At 39.5% G+C, this 23,247-nt stretch overlaps 1 protein-coding gene across 4 annotated transcripts in view; it reads right to left on the bottom strand.

Annotated features, from left to right (window-relative positions):
• Window positions 1–8,852, bottom strand: part of LOC127412439 (protein phosphatase 3 catalytic subunit alpha) — a 164,286-nt gene extending 155,434 nt beyond the window's left edge. For all 4 annotated transcript variants that reach the window (XM_051648790.1, XM_051648810.1, XM_051648801.1 and 1 more), the window contains exon 1: window positions 8,578–8,852. In XM_051648790.1, coding sequence (XP_051504750.1) covers window positions 8,578–8,638 — 61 coding nt within the window. In that variant the 5' untranslated portion in view covers window positions 8,639–8,852. The remainder of the gene's footprint in view (window positions 1–8,577) is intronic.
• Window positions 8,853–23,247: the final 14,395 nt, after the last annotated feature.

Below are 23,247 nucleotides of genomic sequence, written 5' to 3'. Positions count from 1 at the left end.
TGGGAGTAAACTGAGGTCACAGTGTGTACTGCTCTGCTCTGGTTGTGTTGTGATCGAGGTAAGGAGAGGTTGCATATCTATTTTAGTTAGACACTGCTGAGGTTGGACTGTGATGGAACTGTAGTCACCGAGTAAGAGAGCCATCATTAGGTAAAAGTTTCAAAGCAGAAAATGCTGCTCCTTCCTCCTTTTCTCCCCATTTTTCTATCTTCACTTTCTGTAGGTTTCTGACAGATAGTCTTCCTCACGCCTGTCGTTTTAGCCCTCGCATCTTGGCAGTAGCAGCAGAGTGTTACAAACTTCCAACACCTCTGCTTCTGCAACTCTACACACCCAAACACACTGTGACACTATGCGCTCAGAAACTGTCCTGTCAATGACTGCAAAGTGACTGGAGATCTCCAGTAAAACACTGCCTACCTGAGCAGTGTATTTAACAGTCAAACATTCTGTTGCCATGTACCCGAGCATTTGTCATCCACAGGATCTACCAGCACAGTAACTGTTGTTGGAAAACTGGAAACCTGTTGGAAACCACATTTTACACATTTGTAGCATTTTATTTTTTCCCTGAAGCCAACTTACAATGCCTGTCAATGTTTCATGGGGCCAAAACACTCTTAATTTAGTTTCACAAGACCACTTTTTCTAGTCATAGCCACAGAAGGCACATCCACATCTGTCTTAAAACAAAGTTGTGTTTACAGGGTACCAGGTTGCTACTAGGGATGTGCTACATTGGTAGACTAATCGACTAGTTGTCCAACAACTAACTAGCCAAATAGTGGGGTCGACTACTAACATAATATTTTTAGTGGTGGTGGTTTTAATGGGAGACACATTTCTCAAATTACTTGAGAGATGCAACATTTTGAGGAGCGTTTTTGCATGATTATAGCTTGCTGTGCTTAAAAGTGAATAATAGTCAGCACAGTAAAACACTCTGCAAGAAGTTTTGTGTCTTTAATGCTTTAGGATTAGTCCATTTATGCACTACTAAGTTACAGCCATCAACGTGCTGCATCAACAAAAACATTACAAGACACTCACTGTCGCTGTGAGTAATTTCCCGTATTTGTGAGGTGATTTGGAGTTATTAAAGTCTTTTGCTCAATCTGTCTGACATTCCTTAAATTAATAGTTGCAGTTGGAAAGGTTAAACTGCTCGATGTTGTAAACTAGATGTGTACATGCATCATTATATTGCATTTCTGCACTTTTGAATGCAAAGTGAGGATTGCCCTGAGGCTTCCCAGCTCTCTGTTTACATTAAAGCGCATCATTCTGGTTCAGGATGCGCATAAGCGGTTTTGTGTTGTTCTTTATTGGAGCCTTTCTAATTTCTTACTTTGATAGTTTTCTGCAATAAGATGTTATAGTTATTTAGTCTATTTATTTTTTTAATATCTGTTATGCACCATGTTGAAGTGCTGTGCTTAGCCTATCAATTTCAGATTTACCCATGGCCAGCTGTTGGCCAGAAAGTGGACTAGACTTTATGCTGATGGTCAAGTCTGGCTACATGAGGCTGACCTCTCTCTGACCCTTATAAATAAACAGACTGTTTCTTATGTGCATTTAAGGTTTTTCGATGTAAATGACAGCTGTCGTACTTGGCAAACATCCACATATCAGCGTTGTTTACACTTCTTCATCAGGGCAGACCAAGTTACTCAAGGCTAATGTGGGTGGTCAGGTGTTTAAGGGAGAGTTCACCCAAAAATAAAAATGATGTAATCATTTACTCACCCTTATGTTGCTCCACATGACTTTCCTTCTTCAGTGGAACAAAAAAGGAGATGTTAGGCGGTAAGTTACTTTAAGTCACAATTTACTTTAATTCCATCTTCTTCCACACAATGTAAGTGAATGGAGGCTAACATCAGCCTAACATCTCCTTTTGTGTTCCACGTTAAAAAGAAAGTCCTCTGGAACAACATGGGTTGAGTAAATGATAAAATAATATTCATTCTTGGGTGAACTGTCCTTTTAATGTGCTCATGGTTGTGAAAATGAAGATTTGTAACCCATGGTCTGGGTAGAATAGGGAGGTAGCTTTACATTGTAAGCATTAATATATGAATACATTGTATTTCGAATGCAAGCGGGGAGACTCAGTAATTAAATAGGCCTACTTATTAAGAATAAGATCATAGTTTCATTGCACCTTTTTTCCATACAATGAATGTGAATGGGTGAATTATACTTTAACCCCAGATTGCTCCTGGGAGACTGTACATGCAATTAGTGGTTTGTAAGACGTTTTGGGGGGGAGGGGGGGATGGTCACTTATACTGGTATACTGGTATAATGGTTTGATTGCATCTATTACAGGAGCTAAATAGCAAGTTAATTAAACAAAACGCAGAAGTGTTGTGTCTGTCTGTGTAGGGGGAAGTGGATGAAAGTCACTAGAGGGGGTCTTCTATAAAGCCTGGCATTGAGTTATGTGGTGTTACTTAAGGTTCTGTTGCTAAAAATGACTGAGCTATCCAGCAGGGATCAGCTACAGAGATGGCAGTCCTCCTCGCTCTGTGCTGTGCCTGCGCCTCCCCTGAAAAGTCAAATGTCACATGCTATTCATCTTTAACTGCAGCATAAAACCAACAGACAATGGTCTCATGCCGAGTTCAGATTCAGAGTGATGGCTCTCACCTTATCAAAGTGACTGAAAGAAAAAGTTTTTCTTGGTTGACCCAAGTAAAGAGGAAGGTGAAAAGTAAACAAGGCACCATCTTATCTTGTTCCTTCATTTGTACACTGGTAGGGCTGAGCAATATGACTGTATACGTGCAACAATAGAGATTTGGTTATATCATATATAAGGCGTCAGCGGATGATATATTGTTAGTGCTTTTAGTCAGCTGTTAGTGGGCCAACACTTGCTTATCATTATTTACACATGAGAGCGACTAAGAAATATGGAGTTATAAAATACAGAACCTTACATGTCCCATACAAGTAAAGACAAGAAAGAACTTGTTATTAAGAGGTGTAATGCAAAGCAGAATTGAGTTGTTTACAGCTGCCAAGCAACATCACAAGCTGCATTTATCTAGAATTAAATTGATGCCCATGTGCATTTATCAGCAGCTTTGAATGTAGCTCATCCATTCAGAATTTAGAGTCAGAACTATTTTTTTATTTTATTAATTTTAAGCAACTGTTTTTTACGCTGTTGAAAAAAAATTATCATTAATTTATTATGGATAATCTCATGTTTTGGTTTGTGCCCTACAAGTTCCAAAAAAAGAAAATAATCAAATGGTGTTGATGTCAAAGTGTAATTAGCTAATAAAGTGGATTTACAGGTTGTAGAGTTGCCAAAAATTATAATGAGTATTTTAAAGTTGAGTATTTAAAGTGATAATAGGAGATTTTAAAACAAAAGTGCTTCATTCATAATGATTAATCGAAATAAAATCAAAACCACATTAATGCATAGTGCGATTATCAATCCACAAAGGCTGCAATTTAATTAAATGTATAAATAGTCTGCATGCTGCGCTTACCGTATGTCCGCAGTGCTGTTCTCTGTACCGTATTAACACATACTCAAAGCATGTGTGAGGCTAATGAGCTGAGCTTGTTAAATTTACAGCTCTAGATTCACTAATTGCACATTTGCGTAATTCTAAATATGCTTGGCCGCTAAAAGTTTATTTAAAAGTCTGGTTTTCCACTGTTGAAATTTTCCCCTGAACTTGTATAGCAGAATACGGTGTAACACCACTGCCGCTGTTTCTCTCTTGACTCGGCAGGTGTAAATGCTTCTTGTTTTACAACCTGCCCCTAATTGACTGGCAGTATTAATATAGTCAGCATTTGACTGATACTAAACAGTACTGATGTTTATTTAGCTATTTATTTTATTTTTATTTATTCTTTATTTTAATGGTCAGCATTTGACTGATACTAAACATACAGTAATGATGTTTATTTAACTATTTATTTTATTTGAATTTATTCTTTATATTAATGGTCAGCAATTGACTGATCCTAAACATATAGTACTGATGCTTATTAAGCTATTTATTGTATTTTTATTTATTCTTTATTTTTTCAGTGATCATTTCTAGAATTTGTTATGTATAATAATAATGTCAAATATTCTTTGATAAAACATTTTAAGAATGCAGCCTTCTGAGTACCTTTTGCATAGTCATTTTGGTGCAAAATCTGTGAACAATCCACATAGAAAAGGTCCAATTCATTCCAGCTCAAAAATTTACTATATCGGCCACCATATCGGTAATCGGTGAATATTCCCCCTCTAAAATTGGTATCAGTCTCAAAAATCCCATATCGGTCGGGCTCTAATTCCTACTACTCCAGACTCAAGCTTCATAATAACAGCGAAATACCACATTGTTTTTTTATTCAGTACAGTTGTATGTAGAGTAGCAATATTCACAGATAGCAGTGGTTTTCGGCTGAACTCGGTGGTGAAGTGGCTCAGATTATGAGACAGGCCAGGGGCTGTTCAAACAGACGCAACACAACAGACTGGAACCGAACGCGAGAATCTTGGACACACATTTCCAAGTTGAACATCTTTCCTGACAAAGCATTTAAACAACTCATTGTTTAATCTGAGAAATGCTTATAAGAGAGCAGGACGCAACGGCCAAAGACCTCCACCAACTGTAAGGGGCTGTTCACACCGAACGCTTTTGCAACCATCCATTTGTTTTTCTATGTAAAGATGAACGTCATCGTTTCCCTTTGTTTTTGTTTATTCAGCGTCTCATGTAGGAGTGCTGTTTTTTAGAGGATGTGTCTAATTAAAAAGAACTTTAAAAGCATATTGAGACACCTGCTTTCTGTTAAACTGTATTTGTTGCACTGTGTCTAGCCTTTTTTAGCGCAAGAATGTGGTCGATCTGAAGTCATCGTATTACAGTGAGGATAAAAAAATACAATTGAAATCAGATGCTTTTCTGATTTATTTATACGTTTCTCTTGGATGCATGAAGATATAAATTTGCTCAGCGAGTACTGACGCTGACTACCACCCCTGGAGTCACGAGTTCCAATCCAGGGTGTGCTGAGTGACTCCAGCCAGGACTCCTAAGCAACCAAATTGGCCCGGTTGCTAGGGAGGGTAGAGTCACATGGGGTAACCTCCTCGTGGTCGCGATTATTGGTTCTCGCTCTCAATGGGGTGCGTGGTAAGTTGTGCGTGGATTGCGGAGAGTAGAATGAGCCTCCACATGCGGAGTCTCCGCGGTGTCATGCACAACGAGCCAAGTGATAAGATGCACGGATTGACGGTCTCAGAAGTGGAAGCAACTGAGGCTTGTCCTCCGCCACCCAGACTGAGGTGAGTAACCACACCAACACGAGGACCTACTAAGTAGTGGGAATTGGGCATTCCAAATTGGAAGAAAAGGGGATTAAAAATAAAAAAATAAAATAAAAAAAAATCCTGCTCTGATTATGTACGTTTTATACAGAACATCTGTGCTCCGAGTTTGGTTAGTTTCGTGCGCGTGACTAACGTGCACTGACCGCGTTATATTAGCCCTTCAGATTTACTTCAGTTGCACATTTGCCTAATTACAAATATGTTTGGCCATTACAAGTGTCCAAATCTAAAGTAGCCCCATGGCACTGAGGTTTCGTGGTCCGAGGAGGAGTTGAGAACATTTCAGCATGTACGAAGGAACAAAAAGCTGTTGTAAACAGGAACAACACACGATCTTTCTCCAGTTCTCCACCAAAATAAAGGGTTGAGACCATATAGCAATGCTGCATGGTAAATATTGTATATTGCAATTTAATAATAATAATTTAAAAATCTTTTAAAGAAGACTCAAATGTGAACACCCAACAGAGTAACTCTTTCTTTTGGCAGTAAAGCAAGGGCAAAACTTGACTTGAATTTCTTACTAGTTTGTAGCTTTAACACCTTTTTCAACATGAGTGCTGCTAATTAATGTAATTCTCTCTCTCTCTCTCTATATATATATATTGTTTTTTTTTTTTTTTTTGCTGTAATAAAAAAAGTTTGGAAATTACAGAATAATCGTAATTAGTAATTACAATTTTTTGTAAAATAATCGTGATTATCATTTCCACCATTATCATGCAGCCCAAACTATTACTGAGCTATAAAATTACTCATATCATGATTTTGGTCATACTGCCCACCCCTAGAAGCTCAGGAAATGCATTTACATTACATTTATGCATTCAGAGTTTATCTACAGAAATGCATAAAAACACTGATTTAATTAGAAAACAGTAACAGATAGCAGTTCTGAAACACACCTTCACTCCTGTGCCCAGAGCTATCTGAAACAGAATCTGTGATGATGTGTTTGCATTAAAAAAAAAAAAAAAACAATCTAATTCACAGTCCCTGCTGGAATCCGACAGCCTTAAAGCAACACCTTCCTCCCACAGAGCGCAAATACAGAAGGTCTGCAGGAACAACAGACTTAATCAGTGCGATCCAGCTCTTAGAGAGCCACACTTGAGGATCACAGCAGACTCTTTCCTGTATCTGTCTCTGTACACGTTTTTCTCTGTCTTTGTCAGTCTATCTCTCTTTTTCGGAACACATAAAGGCTCCATTAGCATTTGGAATGGGATTTTCTTCGAAAGGGAGACTGCGGGAAAAAAGTGATAGCACACAGTATTATGTAAAAAGCTCCTTTAAAATGAAGGACACTCCACTAAAAGCCCCATCTTTCCGCAGCTTAGAGCGACTGACAGATAATAGATCTGCCTGACTGAGCTCTGCTCTGACAGAAACCACAAAAGAAATCATTGGCACATCAGTGCTAAACTGTTCACTCCAATTCAGCTTTTCTATCAGATAACAACTGGCCCTGCAGCCTGTTCTTAGGTTATTAAAGGCATATAAAACAACACCGAACAGAATAGGAATGAAAATAAATAATAAATGCAAAAACAAATTTACTTGGATGCTGAAGATGGTTTTAACCCTGTGGATATGTTAGAGCTATAGAGACAGGGCAAAGCAGAAAAACAAGAGAAAAGCTTCTGCAGCAGCAGCTGAATAAACAATACATTATCACATTTGAATAATGATGCAACATGATGCAGTCTTAACAATAAGTTTGTATTTTCCCAAGCAACATGTATTTAGTCAATTGATATCTTCAATTAAAGCATGAGAAATAACTATGGTATGAAATATAATATATTGCCAATAATACGTTTTAGTGTAAAACAAACAATAATACAAAAATATCAAACTCAACTATCAAGAAAATCATGTTTGTTGTTTTTTTTTTTTTACATGTTCTATAAGGATATATTTCTTAAACCGCCGCAGGACATAAAACGAGCTTGATCTAATCTACAGCCAACTGCCCTACGCCACTTTTTTTCACACCAGAGCTGAGTATTTAGGACCACTGAAGCTCCTATTACTCATATTTCCCTTATTAAGCTGATACATTATGCACCAATCTCATTAAACATTTAAGTGCAACTCCTTCCTAAGGCACTCCCAGCCCTCGCCTTCCCATCCCCTGACCGGCGAGAGGAAATTGATGTTCATGGGGCCATGCTAAGAGCTGATGTGAGGAACAAAGGTGAGAAGTGAGTTATCTGAGCAGCTCGGGCTCCTTTATGAGAGCAATCAATTCATATCAGATCTACACACTTATAAAACCATAGTCTGGCTGCTGAATTACTTCAGCGAGACATGCTTGTTGGGAGTAAGGAGGCTGTAGCATGGTTTTTCTTGGAGGGGAGTTGTATATGATGAGTTGTGCAGAATCCATTACCAGGCAAGGCAGATATGCATGGTTTGTTATTTTTGATGGAAAACAGTAATGGCTCGTGCAAAACAGCCATGAGTCAAATGATATGAGCAGACTATAATAAAGCTGCTCTTCATGAGCTTTGGTTTGTGGTTTGCATTTTTAAAAAATAAGATGTTCTCCAAAAAGCTACAGCAAATGATCATGACTGAAATTGCTTTGATGAGAAAAAACAAATGGGACATGACTGCAAGCGTGAGAGTGTGTTTAGCTGAAGGTAGAAGTGCCCCACTGAGAGGGATTGTTTCCAAACAGTCAGGGGGCCCAACCTGTCATATGCTCCCTAATGTCCAAATTGATCATCAAGCAATAAAAACAAGAATGCATATTGCATAAACCTGCCGGTATGCATGCTTTTTCACGCTGTCAGTATTGTGTAATATCTAACGAGTCAGAAATTCTCTCTTTGTCCAAAATGAGGCTGTACGCAACAACACGTTTATTGCGACATGGAGTTAAAACTCACGAGCTGCAACTACGTGAAATACAAGAAACAATTCAATTCCTTGAAAAGTAAGGGGGTTTAAAGCGTTTCTTTTAGACGAATCACGCATGCAACCAACTATGTATAACAACTACCTTTACTTCCTACTTTTACCAATACAGCCGGCTACCACCCATTTTTCCATGGGCAGATCTCTCATACTATAGAGCATTACCAAACCATCGGACGACTCTTGCCTGCAGGGACACGTTTACACTCACATCTCAAGGTTTTTGCACTTAAAGTAGTCCGTGACAACGACCTCTCTGCTGTGGCAATTGAATATCTACTTACATTTAACCACTCTGTCCGTCGTGGATAACTTCGGATCATCATTCGGTTTGTTTTCAGACATTTCCAGTCAAATAGGTGTCGATTCTGTCAGAAACTGTTCCCGAAAACGATCTGTTGTAGTTCCTCGCTCAACAACTCTACTCTTCCCCAAATGAGAGTCGGCAGTGATATCTCTCGCTTGTATCACTGGCCAAAAATACTTGCAACTGGGTGACAAATTTCAACGCTGTTACTGTAGCTCTGTCTGATTTACTGCAACACTGTATTAAGTTGTAGTTCCCCCCTACGATGGGCGCAACCAAACACAATAGCTCTACGAGAAACGCCCACAAATCCACAAGAAGCGTCCCATTGGTGGAGATCACCCTCGCGCTCTGAATTTGCGCCTCCTCTGTGGTCGGCTATGATGTCAATCATATGTGTCTGCGTAATTGTAATGTTACAATTCTGAAGTCGATTTCGAGGAGGGGAGTATAATTACAGTGTTTCATTTAACGCTAGAAAGGCTACTAAGAAACTCTGCATAGAATTTGTTCTTCCTTAGCTTCATATTTCTTGACCTGATAAGTACAGTAATTCATACATAGAAATGCAAATTGCATGTCATCAGTGTACTGCATGTATATATTAACATATTCTAATTTACCTTAATGTTAATCTTTTGTATTATTTTAATAATTTTACTTACCAAAGATACGCTATATATATATATATATATATATATATATTGTATAGGCAGATATTACCGGTAACTGCCTATACAGTGTGTGTGTGTGTGTGTGTGTGTGTGTGTGTGTTTGTGTGTACATGTTTATCCTACCCCACAAGGATAGTAAAACCTGAGATCACCTACCTTGTGGGGCCCAGCCAGCGGTCCCCATGATGGAAATGGCTTATTAAACATACTAAATGATGTTTTTTTTTTAAATGTAAAAATACAAAAAGGTTTCTGTGAGGGTTAGGCTTAGGGGTAGGGTTAGGGGATAGAAATTATCGTTAGATCGGTATAAAATCCATAAAATGTATGGAAGTCTACGGAGAGTCCCCACAATGATATAAAAACAAGTTTGTGTGTGTGTGTAAAGATTTTTTCTGTTGGCCAGTATTTAAAATGTATGCATCACCAATATACATTTTTTTTTGTATAACCTAAGGTTTTCTATATATACTGTGTGTGTGTGTGTGTGTGTGTGTGTGTATATATATATATACACACACACACACACACACAGTGTTGGGGTGTATTGGAATACATGTAATGCGATTACATATTTAAAATGCAAAATATTTGTAACTATATTCCACTACTGTTACAATTTAAATCATTGGTACTCAGAATACAGTTACATTCAAAAAGTATTTTGATTACTGAAGGGATTACTTTGCGTTTTATTGTCATTTGTTCCATTTAATATTTGGTCTATTCAGTTGGAAAACATTTATCCATATAAATTATTCGATCCAAAGAGCATTTGAACAGTGGTGAAACGCTTTCTTAAGATGTGTTACATTCATACGAGCAGACAGAGAAATATGTTTGGAGTATGTTTGGAGCAGCAGAAATAGAAATAAACCTTGTGTAAATTGTCATGTGAACATTTAGCTTTATGCTAAGTTAAAAATGCTATTTCTTGCCATTTTACATGCACCTGATACCAGGCACGAAAATCCACGTTTTCTCTCTCTCTCTCTCTCTCTCTCTCTCTCTCTCTTTCTCTCTCTCTCCAGTAAGATCTTTAATATTAGGAAAGAAATCTTATTCTTGATGAGAATTTTTGTATTGTTTTCCTGTAAAAAATATCTAAAAATTCTTAAAACAAGATAAATTTGCTTTATCTTGTTTTAGAAGTAACACTGCATTAGATATTTAGGTTTTTTTATCAGAGAATGTATTTTTAACGTGTATTTTAACTTACTGTACTGGCAGATTTTTTTATAGTCAAAAAAAGTGACAAATTTCTACCAGTGCTGAAGTAGTAATCCAAAGTATTTAGATTACTTTCCTGAATTTGAGTAATCTAACAAAATACGTTACAAATTGCATTTTACAGAATGTATTCTGTAATCTGTAGTAGAATACATTTTAAAAGTATATACATACATACATACATACATACATACACTGATGAGCCAAAATATTATGGCCACTCACAGGTGAAGCAAATAACGTTGATCATCTCCTAGCAAGGCCACGTGTCAAGGTCTAATTAGATTAGACGGTAAGCAAACAGTTCTCGTTGTTAACATGTTGAATGCAGGAGAAATGGGCAGAAGTAAAGACCTGAGCGAATTTGACAAGGGCCAAATTGTTATGGCCAGACGACTGGGTCAAAGCATCTCTGAAACGGCAATGCTCTGTGACGGCAAAACAGTGATCCAAGGAGGGACAAACCACAAACCGGTGACAGGGTGTTGGCTGCCCAAGGCTCATCTATATGCAAGGACAACAAAGGCTATCCCATCTGGTCTGAACCATCAGAAGGTCTACTGTGGCACAAGTCTCAGAAAATTGTTCTGATGGTTACGGGAGGAATGTGTCACAACACACAGTGCGTCACACGCTGCTGCTTATGGGGCTGCGTAGTCTCAGACCGATCAAAGTGCCCATGTTGACCCCTGTCCACAGTCGAATGTGCCTACAATGGGCATGCAAGAATCAGAACTGGACCTTGGAGCAGTGGAAGAAGGTCATCTGGTCTGATGAGTCCCTTTTTCTTTTACATCACATGGATGGCATGTACGTGTGTGCCGTTTACCTGGGGAAGTGATGGCACCAGGATGCACTTTGGGAAGACAAAAAGCCGGTGGAGAGAATGTGATGCTCTGGGCAGTGTTCTGCCGGGAAACCCTGGGTCCGGTCATTCATGTGGCTGTCAATTTGACAGCCTACCTAAACATCATTGCACACCAGGTACACCCCTTCATGGTAATGGTATTCCCTGATGGCAGTGGTCTCTTTCAGCAGGATAATGCGCCCTGCCACACTGCACACATTGTTTGGGAATAGTTTGAGGAACATTATGAAGAGTTGCCCTGGCCTCCAAATTCCCCAGATCTCAATCCGACAATCCAATTGAGCATCTGTGGGATGTGCTAGACCAACAAATCCGATCCACTGCGGCTCCACCTCGCAACTTACAGGACTTGAAGGATCTGCTGCTAATATTTTGGTGCCAGATACCACAGCACACCTTCAGGGGTCTTGTCGAGTGCATGCCTCGGCGGATCGGCACTGTTTTGGCACCACACGGAGGACCAACAGTATATTAGGCAGGAGGTCATAATATTTTGGCTTATCAGTGTATATACAGTATATGATGGGGGTTATCAGATATTATAAAACAAGAAATCAGGTTACCAGATATTATAAAACTATGTGAAGTCTAAAAATATCACATAACCATTATGCCAAGGTTAATATGTCATCAAAAATGAAGCCACTGCGTATGTCAATTGTGGCCTATTATCTGCCTGATGTCAGTGACAGGATTTGCAAGTGGCATGAATGGGTCTGGCATGATCATCTGCAATTGCAAACACACACACATTCATTCAGATATGGTGATTCTTCTCCTGAGCTCTGAATGTTACTGTGGCAGACCCATTCTGATGACACTATCACCAACTTGTCATCAAGGCCTAAAGCTATATGAGGTGTACACATCAACCCGCAGTTGTTAAATATTTGCATGATTATAAAGCCTCATCCAGAGTACATCTGTCTGTCCCAAAGGGATGCAAAGTTGGGAACATGTGCAACAGTGGGTAACTATGTTTATTAATCTACTAAATTAGGCAACTGTTTTTAGTAATATTCATATGTTGTTGTCAACAAATATAGGCCTCTACTTGGTTGAGAAAAAATAAATATATAATTAAGTAAATAAATGGTTGGGCATAATTGTGTAATTTTACAACAGTTGCCCCAGATGTCTGACAATTGAAGTGGCAATATTTATTTGTTTCTCCATGGGAAATGTCTCCATGGATACATTCGTAAGAGAAACACAAATGCAGTTAGTCCTTTAAAATCTCTTTTCATCTTCACCTATTTTTAATTGTTAGTGTCAGGGATAAGACTATCAACTGTAGAGTCCATCACAAGGGTTGGTGACCGCCGGACTGATCAATAAACCTGTAATTACTCTATTTTTCATGTGTCTAATGTAAAGAGGAAATTGTTGATGTGCAATCAACAAGTCCGATCCACAGCGGCTCAACCTCGCAATTTACAGGACTTGAAGAATCTACTGTTAATGTCTTGGTGCCAGATACCACAGGACAGCTTTGTAGAGTCCATGCCTCAGCGGGTCGGCACTGTTTTGGCGGCACGTGGAGGACCGATAGCATATTAGGCAGGTGGTCATAATATTTTGGCTCACCAATGTATATGACAAAAAGATGCAATGAAAGTGAATGGTGACTGAATCTAACGGGTTTGTAACAAAATGAGGGTAAGTAAATGAAGACAGAATTTTCATTTTTGGGTGAACTGCATTAGAAGTATTAATGACAGCAGCCATTCATCTTATGATAAAAACAACACTTGTTATCTCGTGATTAAAAACACTTTTTTCATCAAACAACTGCACCTATTGTCATAATTAGCTCAAGGTGGCAGTTAATTTGCCCACAGTAGCCCAATACAAAGTCATTTAAAAATTGAAGATTGTCCATCAATGCTCCCAGTTTTGATGCAAGCATTCAGGCTTACAGTATTCATCCCACAAAAATAATTGTTGCTGTTTATAACTGAAATGTGTCTAACTAATTTCAAGTGCACAAAGGGAAATTTTTTATCCACAAATTGTATTTGGTTATTATAGTTAAAAATGTGATTATGCCTATGGATATAACCCTGTTTATTAACCTGACAGACTGTCAAAGATAAGAAGGTGGTGCATGCTCTAAAAAGTTTGAGAACCACTGCATTAATGCAATATAGGCTTTTTTATTGAGTAAACTTTATTCCATCTGCTTACATCTTGTTACATTAACCTACTTTCTCCATCTTTGTAGCCTCATAAAGTTCATTTGAGCCCCATGATATATGTTTTTCCTCTCTCACCCTCTCATCCTTTTCTATCTCCTGTTTGATGACTCGCACAGGGCACATGACTTATATGAAAGCAGAGCCCATTACTCAGCACATTTAGGCTCTGTGATGGATGTGCAGGCTTGGGCGCACACCAGTAAACCACAGACTCCCCACTATATAAGACTGCTCTGGAACTAGTGGATTGTAGGGGGAGGGATGTGTGGATGCCAGTGTTTTCCCTTTTCTCCTGCTGGGAGACCAGGCTTCTGTGTGAGAATTCAGACATACTCTGTAATCTGATGTGGTATAATTTTAAGTTGTGGGAGAATTTCCACTCCATTTGAGAAATTGTGTATTGCAGGAGTCTGTTATGTAAACTGAAATTGATATCATGCTAAAGGGGCACAAACATGATACTCTTGAAAATCAGATTTTTTTATCAAAAACCAGAGTTGTAATTCTGATCCACAATAGCTTGATCTGACGAATGAAATTGTAGAGAAAAAACACAGGGAGCACTGAAACCAATTATAACTTCCTTTTAAAGCGCCATGTTCAGTGAAGTTCTCCTGCTATATAATGGCCTCAAAAAGTTAAAATTTCATTTTATTAGATACAAAATTTGAAACGGCATGGTATGAAAATTATGTGATTCTGGTAAAATTTTTGCAAAATGATACTACGCATGTATCCCGGCAGTTCCGAGGTGAAAACAGATGATGTTTTATTACGGAGCCCCTTAGAGGACAGGGACATTTTATCTGAAATAGTTTTGCGCGCCCTCGCAATAAGTTTTGCGTTCCCTAGCAATACATTTTGCATACACACGCAATAGTTTGCGTTCCCTCGCAAACAATTTTTCGTTCTCTAGCAATAGTTTGCGTTCCCTCGCAATAAGTTTTGCATTCCCTAGCAATTGTTTGCGTTCCCTCGCAATAAGTTTTGCGTTCCCTAGCAATAGTTTGCGTTCCCTCGCAGTAGTTTGCGTTCCCTTGCAATAAGTTTTGCATTCCCTTGCAATAGTTTGTTCCCTCGCGATAAGTTTTGTGTTCCCTTGCAATAAGTTTTGCGCTCCCTCGCAATAAGTTTTGCATTCTCACGCAGTAGTTTGTGTTCTCTCGCAATAAGTTTTGCATGCCTTCACAATAGTTTACGTTTCCTCGCAAAAAGTTTGCGTTCCCTCACAACAAATTTGCTATGTTTTTAGTACAGTAACCATATTTTAATCAAGATATTCATAGTGAAACCATAGTGATAATACATGAAAAAGAAAACTATGGTAATAAAAAATAATAATTTTGTGGTTATTATTGTTTTACAGTACAAATAACAAAGATTAGTAAAACCATGGTTTCTGCCAAAAACAACAACAACAAAAAAACTTTGTTGTAACTTTGAAAAGTAAGTAAAGTAACCATAGTTTTACTATAGATTAAACATGGTTAATCTTGTGGTTACTATGGGTTTACTACAAATATTGGTAGTAAAACCACAATAATCACAAAATTTTGATTTTGACTAACATACTGTAGTTTTTGTTTTCCTATATTATTACTATGGTTTCAGAATGAATATCAAGGTTAAAATATGGTTACTTAATACCATGTTAAATTTATTGCGAGGGAATGCAAAACTTATTGCGAGGGAACCCAAAATGTATTGAGAGCGCACACAAAACTATTTCAGAAAAAAATTCCCGCTCTGACCTCTAAGGACCTGCCTACCCTAAACCATAAACCTAAACTTTGTGTATTATTGACCTTTAAGGTTCATTCTGAGGTACTTTGATGTAGTTTGTGGAGCTACTGTAAAGCGCACCTTACGCACACACATGGCGGAACCGGAAGTCCAACTTCAAACCTAAGCCTAACCGATAGTGTCATAAAAAGCAAAGTGTAACATGAAAAACACAGTTGCTGAAGCAATCTCGTCATTTAGTGGTGCTTCTAAGACACTTTCAGCTTTCGTGTCGACTCACACTGTCATTGTTGTTTTTGTTGTAAATACACTGTTAATTTTGAACAATCTGTCTGTAACACTTTACAATATGGTTCCATTCATTAACATTAGTTAATGCATTTGGAATCATAAACTAACAATGAACAATATATTTTTTACAGCGTTTACAAATCTTTGTTGATGCTAGTTAATGAAAATACAATTGTTCATTGTTAATTCATGTTAGTTCATTATGCATTAACTAATGATAACATATACAACTTTTGATTTTAAAAATGTTTTACTATATGTTGAATTTAACATTAACCAAAATTAATAAATGTTGTAAAAGTATTGTTCATTGTTAGTTCATGTTAACTGATGTTGTTAACTAATGTTATCAAATTGTTTGATCATTGAAATATATACAGTCAGAGAGCTTATGTAGTGCTAATGACAAATAGGAGCCTGTGGCAGACAAGCCTCTTGTTCACTGGGAAAGAGGATCAGGAACCGGCTAACACTCACAAAGACTTTAATTAGACACCAACATAAAACTGAAACATAACGACACATTGACACACGACACAGTGTGTCTCTCTCCCCCTCTCTGCCATGCCCAGCTCCTCCTTTATCTCTCTCCCGCTGATTGGGCAACTCAGCACCGGGCGTGCAACCTCATGGCCCAGCCACGTCCTCCTCCTCGTCACAGAGCTGTTGGCTCATGGGGACCCAGGTTCCAGTCCGGCCTGGGTCATGTCCCAATCCAACCCCCATATTTCATCTGTGGGGTCTCCCAAAGCTCTGCTGCTGCATCTCACTGGGCACTGTGGAATTCCTAACCAGGACTGAGAGATACCAGAATTCATTTGAAGCTACTTAAGAATAAGTACACGCACACAATGCTCATGTATCTGAACATAGTTTTTCTATATTTTGTTCTAATATGCCCAACTTCAGAGACCACAACCATCTTACTTGGAGATTTGTTGAAGAAGGTGGAATGACACTTTTAATTGCATCAAATAAATAAATAAATAAATAAATAAATAATGCCTGACTACTGTAGGAGTCAAAACATTAGTCTAAGCAAGAAGACAGTGTTGTTTCTTTTGCAATGATCAAGGACGGATTATGGTACCAACCTCATTGGAGGCCTCCTCTTGTTGCAAATGCGAGAAATAATGTTCAGATAACAAGAAATTCAATCGCAAATACAAGAAATAAAGACAGTTGTGAGAATGTACACTTCATTTGCACAATATATTGCAAAACAGATAACAATGTACCATGAATAAGTTAAAAAGGCCCTATTAGTGCTAAGGAGGGGCCAGGAACAAGCAATATTTCTTATCTTTTTTTCTCATTTCGTATTGTGCCACCTTCATCTATTTTGCATGAAATCTATGCCAATTTTACATCTGTTGTGCCTTATTTTTGCTTAATGCTCCTGGTAGTCAGAGGCCATGGAGCACTAACCTCATTGACCTTGTCCATAATCCGTCTTTGGCACTGATCATTGTTTTAATGCAGTCACTTGACTATTGTCAATGTTATTTAAGTAAAAGTTTCCAAGATGGTATACTTGAAAAATATTACCATTTATTACTAAAATATTTTATTTATCCATTTATATTATTAAAATATTACCATTTATCAGCCACTTTATAAATGTAATTATAGTTGGGGTTTTTTTCGTCAACAATCTGAAAAAGATGCAAACGTCCTTCATTGCCTAACTTACAGTAGCTATGGGTGTGGGCAGAGACTTTGTTTGCAAAATATGTATGTATATGTACATTAAATTGATTAAATTGAAGTAATCTTGGCACAAAACACACTTACACTTTACAACAGCTTTACAGTAAGTTTATCACAAGTATTACAGTATATTTAACTCATCCTGATTATGTTGTGTCAAATGGTGATATATATAATGAAACATTTGTCAGAATGTGAGACAGAGACCAAAGAGCAGAGGAACAGTTCAAATAATTTATTAACAACAAATTGTAACTTCAACTGGGTTGAAACCTGCAACTGGGTGGAGAACCCGGCACTGGCTGCAGCAAGCAGGAGATAGGTGTTCATTGATGCGTGTATGCCGTGGCTGCACAGTAAGCAGATTCGTGAGGAATCCTCCATGAAGAGTGTGTTCGTAGGTGAGTGTATGCGTCGTGGTAGTCAGGAGCAGATCTGTAAGGAATCCTCCATTGAAGAGTTGTGGGTGCAGAGAACAAGCACACAGCAGACTGGAAGGTAACCACACTTCCGACACGCAAGCAGAGACGAAGAATCCTCTGTTGAAAAGTCGTGAGCGTAGAGAATAAGCATACAGCAAACTAGAAGGTAACCACACTCCTGACATGCGGGCAGAGATGGACAACCAAACAGATACACGAGACAGGACCAACTTGGCAGAGAGAGCAAGGTAAGTTACTTCACACCAAATAACAATATAGCAAAATACTGACACAACGACAGCCCCCGATAATCTATAGAGTGTCTAAGTGAAGAAGAACCCTGCCCCTGCTGGTGATGAGGAAGGGTGGCTAGCCGGCTGCAAGAGAATCATTGATATACCTGTTCATGGCCTCCCTCTTGGGAGCCGAGAGCGAATAAAGCCGTCCCCGAGGAGGAAAAGTGCCAGGAGGAAGGGTCATGGCACGGGACCGGCTGAACACCGCCCTCAAGTCATGGTATGTCGGCAGTACTCCGGATAAATCTGCCATTTCATCCTGTAACGAAACACAAGACTGGATATGGGAGAGAGCAGAGTTAAGACAGTGTGACAAACAGTAAGGACTCCAAGCAAGAACAGTGTTGGCTGACCAGTCTATGTGTGGGTTGTGCATTACTAACCAAGGATGCCCCAACACTACTGGTGCCGATGGAGATTGAATCAGGTAAAAGGACAACTTCTCCATATGATTTCTAGAGACGAAGGTGACTGGCTTAATGGACTGGGTGATGACAGTCAAGGGCGTGCTACTGAGGGTGTGGGCAGTGATAGGTTCATCCAACTGGACCATAGGAATCTGCTATTCGGAAGCCAAGTCGATGTCCATTAAGTTCCCTTTGGCTTCAGAATCCAGCAATGCGGAGACTGTGTGACTGGTTGATCCATACTGCAGCCGGGCCAGAAGAAGTGTGCATAATCCGGGAGCTTCGTCCAAGGGTGTAGCGCTCACCAGTATCCCCCTGCCTACTGATGAGCGATGTCTTTTTACTGGACAGGAAGCAGAGAAATGACCAGTCCGGGCACAATGAAAGCATAAACCTTGAACGAGGCCTCGCTGTTTCTCCTTATGAGAAATCCGAGTTCTCCCGACCTGCATGGGCTCTGTGTCAGGCCGTGATTCCGGTGACCTGGCCGAAGCTGTGGACTGGGTAGAATGGCCAGCTGCCTGGGTAGGTGGAGAGCGGTGGCCTAGGGTCAGACATTGATCCACTCGGATGGCCAGGTCCACCAAATCGTCGAAGTGTGGAGGCAGATCCAAGGGATAGGTTTCGTCCTGGATGTTTTCGGAAAGCCCATGCAGAAACCGGTCCTACATGGCATGATCATTCCACTCACAAGAAGCAGCCAGGATGCGGAACTCGATAGCATAATCTGCGACTCGCTGATCTCCCTGAGACAGTCCGGATAAGACCCTCACAGCCTCTCAACCTTGAGCAGAGCGATCGAACACTCGGTGGAGCTCCGTGGAGAAGACGTGAAATGAAGCGCAAACAAGGATGTCTGTTGTCCCACATGGGGGTCCCCCATTCACCGGCCCTTCCGGTGAGTAGTGTGATAGCGCAAGTCACCTTCATTGTCTCCGACGGGAAAGCAGAGGGCTGTAACGTGAAGTAAAAGGGACATTGTGAAAGGAAAGTGCTGCAGGATCACGCCTCACTTGAGAACAGGGTTGGAGGATGAATACAAGCCTCTGAGCATCCAGAGCATCAATGACATAAATGAGTTGTTAAACAACAGAGGTGAGCTCAGCGAGCTGTGACATGATCATCTCCAGAGCCCGGTTAGATGTGAAGGTTTGATCCTGCTGATGTCCCAGTAAAGCTCCCTGCTGAGACAGGGCAGAGCAAAGAGTAGATTCCTCAACTGGGTCCATACTGGCTAGATTGTTCTGTCAGAACGCAAGACAAAGAGACCCAAGAGCAGAGGAACATTTCAAAGGATTTATTAACAATAAACTGTAACTTCAACTGGGCTGGCGAAGAGTGGAGAACCCGGCTCCGGCTGCAGTAAGCAGGGAATAGGTGTTCGTTGATGCTTGTGTGCCGTGGCCACGCAGTGAGCAGATCCATGAGGAATCCTCTGTGAAGAGTGTGTCCGTAGGCAAGTGTATGCACCGTGGTAGTCAAGAGCAGATCTGTGAGGAATCCTCTGCTGAAAAGTCGTGAGCATAGAGAATAAGAATCCAGTACAGCAAACTGGAAGGTAACCACACTCCCGACACGCAGGCAGAGATGGGCAACCAAACATAGAGGTGCAAACACAAAACAAACAGAACAAACCGACGAACTCACCAGAACCGTGACAGCGCTACATTAACACAGTTTTGTGTATCTATTAATGATCATGGAAAACCTTGAAATGACAGGTATTTTAAAATTATGGTTTCCAGTCTTGGAAAACCTTACCTCCCCCCATCCCCCCTGGAATCTACGCCCCTGTCTAGAATTCATGAACAACTACATGGAAAATGATGGAAATTCATTCGTAAAAAGGTGTGGGAACTTTGCATGTGGAGGTAAAGTGAATAGAGCAAATGCTAATGAATATTTTATGTTCTTAAATCCTCACTCAGTTCTACAATCTCCTCTAAGAGAGCTACACAGGTAGGATTTACACAAATACTTCTGCAATCATTGTCTGCAAATGTAACACATTTATTTTTCCCATGATCCCTGTGCATCTGTGCACACGAAAGCTGTTAAAATTTACTGTCATTTGTTAATCAAAGCAGCAACAGATGTGAGGCTATTAGCCCATTAGAGCAACAGAAAATTAAGCTATTGCCATGGCAACTCCAGATGATGTCACACTAGAGAAAGTCATTTAACCACTGTACTTTATGTCACATACTGTATGTTCATTCCACTTCAACCCTGGATGCCACTGTAAAAGTGCTTCTATGAATAGCAAATGCAATGCAATATTAAATATTCATCAAAATAGACAATTCCTACAAACTGTGAACTGGTTTCTACACTAAAAGCTTTAGCATTTTAGCATGGTATTTGCCCACTTGATAGATGTTTTTAAGCTCAAGTAAATCTTGAACATGTTTATTGAACATCTACTAATATCCTTTAATCAGCTTCTGAAATATTGAAGGAGAATATTTTTTATTTTTTATTTTTTTATAATGGATTCAGTGATAGCCAAGACACACTATGTAAACCCCCCTTGTTTTTGTAGCAGCTCACAGAACTAATTAAAGGGATAGTTCACCCACAAATGAAAATTCTTGAAAAAGAAATGAAAAAGAGATTTATAGTAAAATTTATAGATCTTTTTTTTTTTTTTTTTTGACCCAAAATGATTGCATCACTTCAGTTGGCATATGTTAAACCACTGGAGTTCTATGGATTACTGTTATGCTGCCATTTTTGGAGCTTCAAGGTCTGGTCACCATTTACTTGCATTGAAAGGACTGAAAAAGCTGAGATATTCTTCTAAAAATCTTTGTGTTCAGCAGAAGACAGGAAGTCACACTCATCTTGGATGGCATGAAAGTGAGTAAATGATGAGAGAATTTTCCTTTTTAAAAGTTTGATTGTGATACTAATAGTTGCTGAACTGACAAACTAGTCATGGTTGTAAAACAAGCTCTGTGACCCTCATCCTCTGAAAGCAAAAAGTCACTTCCGAATGTTGTATTTACTCTCAGTAAATGAGCATTCTCCTTTTGAATTGTATCTGCATGTATTTCAAAGAAGAATGCACATGCTTTGGGTGGGATGTGTCTTTAGAAGAACTAGTCTACTTGTGGTTGTTGATACCAGTAGAAAAGAAAAAATCTCACATGAAATATATTTTAAAAATAAAATATTTCTCCTTGTCAGCAATTAGATGAAATGGAGAGAAAAGGGAGGCTTAAGTTTCCTGCTTCACAGATTTGTCTCCTCTTGCAATCTCAACAATGTCACAAACTGTACTCAGACTTGGCAAGACACCAAGGTCTGCAATAACAATATTTTTTTATTGATTTCAATATGACAACACATTAATTTTATAGCTCTATACGCGTATGCCAACAACTGTCTTAAAGGATTTTTGGAGAAACATCTGAGATTCAGTTGATACTGAAGCATACCCTGATAATTAAGCATAACTGAGAATTCCATTAAATCTCAGGAGCTATGAAAGACCAAATTCTGAGCAATAAAACTGCAAATTGTTTGTGTGGTTTTGCACTTGTTGGAGAGTCTGTCAAGTTGAATGCACATCTGTTTCTCTAAGATCTCTGAGCGCATTTGTTTGTGGGTGAGTGGGTATGTGTCGTGTTGAGTTTGTCAGACTGTAGTTTGTCGTTTTATTAATATCATGTTCTGTAAATAAACTCTTACATTTAATTAGTCTAAAATCATAATACAATCCCAGTTCTTGTGATAGCTCCCTCTCTTCTCTAATTTGAAATACAGTGAAAATAATCTGTTGCAACCGGTTGCAGAACTCATTGGTGTAAGGATGAGGTAGGCTGAGAAGATTCCATTTGCGGGTCTTTATTCAAATACTCCAAGTCATAAACATCAATTGTAGTCGGGTCACAGGCTTTATTCAAAACACATAAATTGGTCCACGGGCAAACAAATCCAAAAATGTAAGTCCAGAAAACGTAAGCAAAGATCATAACAGGAGGTCAACACATAGGCATGGAGAAAAACGCTTGGTAAGGCAGTGGCACTGGCAACACTTCGCAACGTGAAACTGTGAGCACATGGCTTATACACATGGTGAATGACCAAACAGGAACTGATTTGGCAGGAACAGGATGTGACAGTTCAATATTCAGGTGAGGACGGGATATTCAATATTCAATACTCTGGTGGATGGGAGCCTGTTCAAATGTTACAGATGCCCCCCCCCACCCCTTAAGAACACCTCCAGGTGTTTTTCTCTTGGGACGACCCCTTGGTCGGGGTGCTGAACGATTCGGGTGGGCTTGGTGAAAGTCTCTGGTGAGTGATGGATCCAATAGGTCCCTAGCTGCTACCCACAATCTCTCCTCTGGGCCATATCCCTCCCAGTCCACGAGGTAGTGTAGCTGACCACCCCTCCTACGAGAATCCAGAATCTCCCGAACCAGGTAGGCAGGAGCTCCATCGATCTCGAGTGGAAGATGTCCTTCATCAGTTATTTCGAGATTCGATGCCTCATGGACCGGTTTCAGGAGGGATACATGAAAGGAAGGAGAGATGCGGTAAGTAGCAGGCAATTCTAAACGGTACGTGACTGGATTAACTTTGTGTAAAATCTTAAAAGGACCAACGTACCTTGGACTCAATTTCTTGCTAGGGAGTTTCAGGCGTAGATCGCAAGTTGAAAGCCACACCCTTTGACCTGGCTGATACTCAGGATGGGGTCTGTGTCGATCAGCTTGGATTTTCTGATATCGAATAGCTCATTGGAGACAGACATAAGCCCTATCCCAAACCAGTTCACTCCTAATCCAGTCATCCAT

Source organism: Myxocyprinus asiaticus, chromosome 2 (genome assembly GCF_019703515.2).
Source record: "Myxocyprinus asiaticus isolate MX2 ecotype Aquarium Trade chromosome 2, UBuf_Myxa_2, whole genome shotgun sequence".
Lineage (NCBI taxonomy): Eukaryota > Metazoa > Chordata > Actinopteri > Cypriniformes > Catostomidae > Myxocyprinus > Myxocyprinus asiaticus.
The sequence above is the reverse complement of the archived record's forward strand: the minus strand, read 5'-3'. Positions and strand labels throughout refer to the sequence as shown.